The sequence below is a fragment of the Tachysurus fulvidraco genome, chromosome 14 (assembly GCF_022655615.1).
Source record: "Tachysurus fulvidraco isolate hzauxx_2018 chromosome 14, HZAU_PFXX_2.0, whole genome shotgun sequence".
NCBI lineage: Eukaryota > Metazoa > Chordata > Actinopteri > Siluriformes > Bagridae > Tachysurus > Tachysurus fulvidraco.
Genome location: NC_062531.1, coordinates 7,406,716 through 7,414,356, shown reverse-complemented (window position 1 = coordinate 7,414,356; position 7,641 = coordinate 7,406,716). Strand labels below are relative to the sequence as shown.

Sequence of the window (7,641 nt, the reverse complement as noted above, 5' to 3'; positions counted from 1 at the left end):
CCTTTGAGTGACTGTTAAGATTTTATTTATCACGGATTTATTCTCTTCTAACAGGGGTGCTGTTTTATCCACAAAGGCCAGAGTGGATGCAGGTTTATCCAGTAAAGCAAGAGCAGCACCCAGTTCTACCTGCTTAATCAGCTGATGTTTAAACGCACCTGTAGCTTCTGTTTGGTTGGAATGAAAACCTGCACCCACAAGGGACAAACCTGTTATCATCTGAATGCAGGCTGAAAGCAAGAAAGCAAGGAATGCAAGCTGAGAGCAAGATGCTTTAAACTTCTGTGTTGTGTAAAGGTTACATTAAGATTTGGATTAAGATTCTGTTTTATTTTTACTCACTTTTGAGATGATATTTTAGTTAAGATATAGAAAATAGGTATCCAAGAAAACTGGCAAGTCAATTATTATTTTCTAATAATAGTATTTCACACCCTAAAACCAGTCACAATTATTTTAATTATTTTAAATTACAGTATTATCCAAAATGTTATGACATTACATGAAGAAGTTCACACGTGGAATCATACACACAAACTATTTAATTTGGATTATTTTGGACAGGTTTTTGTTGTTGTTGTTGTTGTTGTTGTTGTTTATTTTAATTGTTTTTTAAATTCTTTTTAAAAGTAGTACTTTTAATGTTTGCTAAAATTCAAATCAACCACATTTATGCTCAGAATATCTCTAATGTTAAATTAGTGTTATCTACTGTGTGTTTGAATTTTTGCTTACTTTTTTAATGGGTGGCTATTTATTTATTAATTTGTTTGTTTATTATTTATTTCTTTTGGGGAGGGTGAAGTGGGAAAGTAAGAAAGCATGTAAAAGTGTTAAGTGCGCTAAACATGCTGACTATGAAAGAAACACTAATAACACTTTGCAGCCACCTCTGCATATCTCTCTCTCTCTCTCTCTCTCTCTCTCTCTCTCTCTCTCTCTCTCTCTCTCTCTCTCTGTCAGGATGTGTTGTTGAACGCTCAGAAAGATGGATTTCTTCTTTGTCAGTGACAAAATCAATAAAGCAATTCTCTTTGTGTGTGCAAGTTCTGTTATATAAAATCTCTAAGCCAGTTTTCCATTGTGCATGTTGCTGTTCTTCACTGCCAAGAAGGAAACACACAGGAGGTCTGACATCAACTCACACACTCTAATTAGAGTCATGGTAATGAGGAAATAGCATGTTGTAGCCGGTTTTGCATGGGGAAACCCTTTGATGGCTACACTTACAACATCCATGCACACAGACTGGAATTGCATTTAATTAAAGCACTGACAACATAGAAGAGCTACATTACTGCTGGCTTTCCATAGTAGCACTTAAATAAGCCTTGTGATGACTAAACATACCACATGAGGCCACACACATGCACACTTAGATCCATTATCACTGTTCCAGCACAAGAGTAAGAGCCAGCACGGGCGTATGCCAAGTAAAATTGTGTATTAAAAAATCTAAACAATATAAAGTACCACTAACCCTACTATACTAACCCTACATTTTCCAGATTCCATGCACTCCAAACTATTATGTATTTACAAGATTGAATATATGCAAACGCATTTTTCAATGGATTTATGTACTGTATTGGGTTGAAGATTTTATCATTGAAACATTACAGAAAAAAATAATTTGAGTACTTTATCAATGTGACTATGCTTTAAAAAGCAGGCAAAGCTGAAAACATCATGGAAAAATATGAATTAATGTTGTAGTGTTATGACATCATTTAAAATAACTGCATGTTGCAGTATGTTTCAGCATGAAAATGTAGGCCAAAAAACAAGTGGATAGGAAAAGACGCAATGATCAATGGCAATGTATACTGTATACATAGTCTATAAAACACTATGAAGGGCACTTTAAAAGGGTAGTGCGAAATGTTCTGAAGGGCACTTTGCTATTGTTTTCTTTTTAAAAAATGCATTTCTTGATTACACTTTAAGTCCAACTACATTTATTGCCTTTATATTGTCCACGTGTCCACATTAAAAAAAAAAGAATTTAAAAAATCACATGTAAGTATGTAAAAAAAAAAATGTTCTGGCTTTTGAGTGTCATCATGTTTAATGGTTTACCTGTTAAACCAGTTACACCACATAATTATTGACAGAAACCAAAGAAGAACTGAGCTTTTATTGTCTGTGATCTGGGATAGCAAGAAAACACACTGCCCATGAATTCAAGACAATTCTTACCTTTAAGAATATGTTAGTTGTGTTTTCTGCAGGGAAATGCATTTTAAATGGAGTCATTCCCAAAACATAGGGAATCTACATTATTCAAAAATGTCTTTTAGAGCATATTATTCAAAAACTATGATGAATTATTAACTGTGATGAAACTAGCACATGGTTACAAGAATGAGGAAAGACTGAACCCAACACTATCATCTCCTGATTGTTCTCATTATAGATAATGTATAAGGCTGAGATTCATTTCAACTACAACTTATTTTTCAGTGTTTGTTTACTAGTACACTACTAGTACAAACTGATTCTGCAACAGGGATAATCAATCAATGAAAAAATGCCTTGTTAAAACTATGATTTGCAATACTTCTGTGCAATGACTTTGACTACATTTGATTACATGCAATGACTAATTTTTTTTGGCCCAGGTTTTTAGCTCTGCTCATAACTGGAACCAGGTTGATCAGATGTTCAGATTGTTCTTAGTGCGGCCACTTTTCCAATTTAAACTAAAAGTCAAGTGTAAATTAGTTATTCTTTATGTAATGTATTTCTGACTTAAGAATACCAGTGTATTGCTTTTAAATAATCTTGTATTTGAACACTACATTTGTAACACAATAGTCCCTAAGTTGTTGTGCTTAATTTGTAGCCCTTTTACAGCTTTAACTGAAATAAATCACCCTTTATACCCCTTAAGTGATTAAATCATTTATCATTGCATAAATAGTAGGGATAAGTAAAAGAGTACTGGCACTGTGTTCCACTAGGTGGTGTTGCAGCACCCTGAGTACTCCATTCTGCAGTTACCAGTATCAATGTAAAATTCATTATAATTATATATGGTAGATATTTTTCATGCATGAAATAAGGTGTTGAATCCATCATACTTCAAAATTATATACTTCAACATTATATGCTTCAAATAAAAATGACAATAGACACTGTATAGTCTACTGAAATAGAATATATTAAATAACAAAAAGAAAACTGGATGCGTATATTGTCAGCTGAAATTGAAGATATCTCTTATGGGATGTAGTTTTAGCTCATTTTTAACAGATAGAGGTATTATTAAAGTAATATTAAGGTTTATATTAATGGATGCTTTCTACTAGGTTATCTTTTCTGTAATAACAATTTAGCAGGAATTAGTCATGTACACATGGATTAATATGGGAACTCCAACTGAATGGATTAAAACTTTGTGTCATAAAGAACATTGTGTCATAAAGAACATTGTGTCATAAAGAACATTGTGTCATAAAGAACATTGTCATTTTCTGTGAGATTTTTAAGGAGTCTTTTGTATCATAGTTTTGGAAGTAAGATGCCCAGCTGCAACTTCAAGTTAGGATCGAGGACTTAGTAACATGTCAGGCTGCATTCTTTTTCTTATTGTATTTAAGGGAGGGAGGAAAAGAGATGATGAAACTATTGTGTATAGAATTATAACATAACAGGAACTAGTTTGTCTCGTGGACATACCACAACATTAAATAGAGGACATGTGTTATCTTGGTAACACATCAAGTAATCAAGTGGTATCCTTGTTTTTATTATTTTCAAGGAGGAAGGAAAAAAGATGAAGAAACTATTCATAACATAACAAGATCTATGTTGTGTCATATTCCACAAGTGTAACTACAGTAGAAGTAAAATCAATAAAGCATGAAAAGTTTTTAAACGTAGAACTAAAAATCAAACGGTTGCTCAACTCCTGTTGTGTAACAGGACACTTAAAAACATGCCGGTACTGGAAAATAAATCGAATCTGTTCAAAATCAGCAACGGAACGGTTCAGACTGCTGAAAGGACTAGTGTTGTTCCTCTGCCCACCCTTCAAGTACTGTATATGTACTGAGGAAAATAGCTCAGATCCCTCACATCCAAGTCATCCGCCTTTTAAACTTGTACAGTACCATGTGGCGGTGATACAGAGCCCCAAAGACCAGCACAACCAGCACAAGAACAGTTTTACCTCATGAACAGTTAAATGTTCCCCCATTATGTAATAACAGTGTGCAATAATCGTATTTGTTACTACCTCCTTCCTTGTACATACCAGCATCTCATTCTATTCTATTCTATTCTATTCTATTCTATTCTATACTGTAGCACAAATGCACATAGAATTTATTTCTTTGTCAATGTATTTGTAATATTTTTTGGTCTATTTTATTATTATTTTTATTGTCTGTGTGTTGTCTCTGTGACCTGGAAGCGTATGACACAAACAAATTCCTTGCATACTTCTGATGATTCTAATTCTAAATCTGATTTTCCTGTAACTGCACTATAACGTCGTGTTTCCGTCTTTACTCAACACTTAGACACAAAGGATTTCCATATGGCCAATAGCAGCATCAATCAAAAATTCGTCTCAGGTGAGCCAAGTTTTCTTAATATTAAAACTACATGTAATAACCAGCATGAGAGCAAACTTAAGAGAGAGACTGTCTTTTAAAACGCACATGCATAGATAGTATCACCATGGTCGAGCTGTATAGATTACTATTGACATGTAGGTTATAGTAGGAGAGAGAGAGAGAGAGAGAGAGAGAGAGAGAGAGAGAGAGAGAGAGAGAGAGAGAGAGAGAGAGGTGGGGTGGGGTGGGAGTATATGTGGTGGTGGTGGTGGTTGTAGTGCTGTACTGGTGTTTCCTCCACCCTCAGCAGACAGCATCTGTAGGGCGCTCCGAGCTCACAGTGCTTGTACACACACTCTACAGCTCAGACACAACACTGACTCTCAGTCTCGTCGGAAATTTCTTCTGTTAATTCTACTGATTTCATTCCGATTCATTCAGGTGAGTCAAGTCAAGAGGACCGACTCCTTGTTTTGTTTTGAATTCCTTTGTTTAATTCTCATTTATGATTTTTTTTTTCTGTTTCATAGATGATTATCATAGAAACTGTTTTAGATCCGTTGAAGTTGAGAGTCTTTATTCCTTTCCTGGTGTCAGAAGATCATTTTAATGATCATTTATCTGGAAGCATAAAACGTTTGGCAAAATCAGTAGAGAGACACCAAAATCCAGTGTTTTTTCCCCTCTGTTGCCAGCTGGCCACAAATGAGCACTTATTATATTGAGCTGTCGTCTATAAACTAGTGTGTGTTTAAAGTTAAAGCAAAATATCAGCGTTGAATTACTAATTTCGTTTATAGTCTGAAATCACAATACATCCTACTTGGAATGAACACAACACTGCGGCTGTTTGTTATATCATGGAGATTTTGCGGTGTAGAATTCGTTTGGAGCGTCGATCAGCAGTGTTTTCTGCTGAGGTACTCTGTGTCTGTCTGTCTCTCTTGTTAAACTAATCCAGTGTCAGCGGACAGGACCGCGGTCAGTCTATTTATACTGCACTGCTATTGAGTTCATGCACTCTGTGCGTTCCACTGAGCTGCTGGCGTTATAACAGCCGCAGGAAGCTGCTCTATATGTGAAGCTGGACAATAGACTTTCCATGAGACATGTGTATGTTTGCGTGTGCGCGCACGCACACCGGCGGGTTTGTGTAGCTTGGCGATGTTTATGCGCTTGTGCGTGTATGAAGGTGACACCGTGACGTCACCTGCTGTATTTAACTAGACTTTCGGCTGTTAGCTTGCTGAATGAATGAATGAATGAACGCATGAATACACGTTGATAGCGCGATGAACATTGCGGCGGTGTGCGCGCTGATCGCGGTGTTGTCGTGCTGGTTCGGCGCGGATCTGCTCTCACTGCTTGGTGCGTTTGTTGCAGACGCGCTCGGCGCTGCCATGCCGGAAGCGGAGGGATCATGCCGGACTCCGCAGGGTGTCCCCTACAGCAACCTGCCGCACATCATCAACGCTGACGGACTGCACCTGTTCTGCCGATACTGGGAACCAGAAGCACCGCCGAAGTGAGTGACGCACGCGACAATTAAACACATCCCTCTTAAACTCCTATTATTAACTCTTGGGACAATAAGAAATGTAGGCTAACTCCCAACCCAACATTAAAGGCTTCTACTGCAATAAGTAGAATAGTGCACAGGGTACAAAACTCTATGTTGTCATCAAGGGTGTCTCTTTTCTACCTTAGTAGGCTATGGAAAAAGTGAATCATTTAAGGTACACAATTAAGCACAACTAATCCAGAAAGGACACCACATGCACCTTCCCAAACAGGAAGATAAATATTACATACTGTACCTTGGTGGTTCCATCCCAGAATCAGGGAATAGTACAGTTTAAGGCCTTTATTTTTCTGGAGGATGTTCAGCACTGTTGGTGGTAGTGTAACTCTCATTGGACTTCTCAGGGGTTCATTGCATAAATAAGGAAGGGTTCTTTGTTTCCTGAAGATTTACTTGTGTCTGGCAGGTAAAAGGTAAGGTTTAACACGAAGGGCTTATTAGAGGAACAATGAAATGGAAGGGACCCTTTTTCATTCATGCAATTTAACATACTCTGTGTCTAAAATGGTTGCCTGAACCTTATTCCTAAGGTACATCAGTTAAATTTTAACCTACTGCAGTGTTGTGCACTAGATATTTTCCACTATATTGCCAGACAAGGCTGCAAAATAGCAAAACTCCCCAAATAATGGAATATTACATACTGTATACACTAATGAATAAGGGTTTGATTCTGTCAAAAGGTTTATGTTCTAAACAGTACCCCATCCCAACAAACAAAAACAGCACACGTACATTATACTGTACTTACCCCGAATGAACTTTATAGACGGCTACACATAGCCGAACATCCCTATTTTTGCTAAATGTATTGACCAACCAACTTTTAGTACTGATGTGGCCAGAAAAATGAGGAAGTGTGCTACAGTGGGCTTCATAGCAGAAACTTGAAGCCTATAAGCCTATTGAAAGCTCCTATGTCAGGTTACCTGGTTACACATTCAGGAAACTAATATTGGAGTTCATGTACTGTTGGGGTTTTTTACTTGTTATTAGCAGTGTTAATCATCTAGAGTAAAATGTGGTGTGGAATATATTCATATCTCATATATACTCACGATAGATTAAACAGTGCTCTCTACCGCCACCATCTAACTGAGGGATTGCCAACTAAATGGCATTTATATATTTTTTATAATATACTTCTATGTGCTACTATTCGCTTAGGGAAGCCAGACACTAATTAGCAATTTACAGACACACTAAAACAATATTAAAATCAACAAAATTATAATTAACAAAACTAAGCAAAGGCCTACCTTACCAACATAAAGCAATGCCCCAGGCAGAAAAAACCCTCAAAGCACACTGGAATAATCGAGTTTGCTGGCGGAGAACAGTGTCTAATAATTAACATTATTTTCATACTCATTCAATCATTCCATGATACCTGGAAGAGACCACGCCCATCAGAAGAGAAATGTTTCAACTTAAGATCTTTGTTTGACATGTTTCTCTAACCTTACCTTCATTCCTATTGAAATACTGAATATGCTT

At 36.7% G+C, this 7,641-nt stretch overlaps 1 protein-coding gene across 3 annotated transcripts in view; it reads left to right on the top strand.

Moving 5' to 3' along the window:
- Positions 1-4,319: 4,319 nt before the first annotated feature.
- mgll (monoglyceride lipase) overlaps positions 4,320-7,641 on the top strand; it is a 28,943-nt gene continuing 25,621 nt past the window's right edge. Inside the window, exons 1-2 of one of the 3 annotated variants that reach the window (XM_047799859.1) lie at positions 4,320-4,580; positions 5,946-6,087. In XM_047799859.1, the coding sequence (XP_047655815.1) occupies positions 4,544-4,580; positions 5,946-6,087 (179 nt within the window). In that variant the 5' untranslated portion in view covers positions 4,320-4,543. Of the gene's footprint in view, positions 4,581-4,833; positions 5,004-5,156; positions 6,088-7,641 lie in introns of those variants that run through there. The other 2 variants (XM_027133159.2, XM_047799858.1) reach the window with 2 other exon arrangements.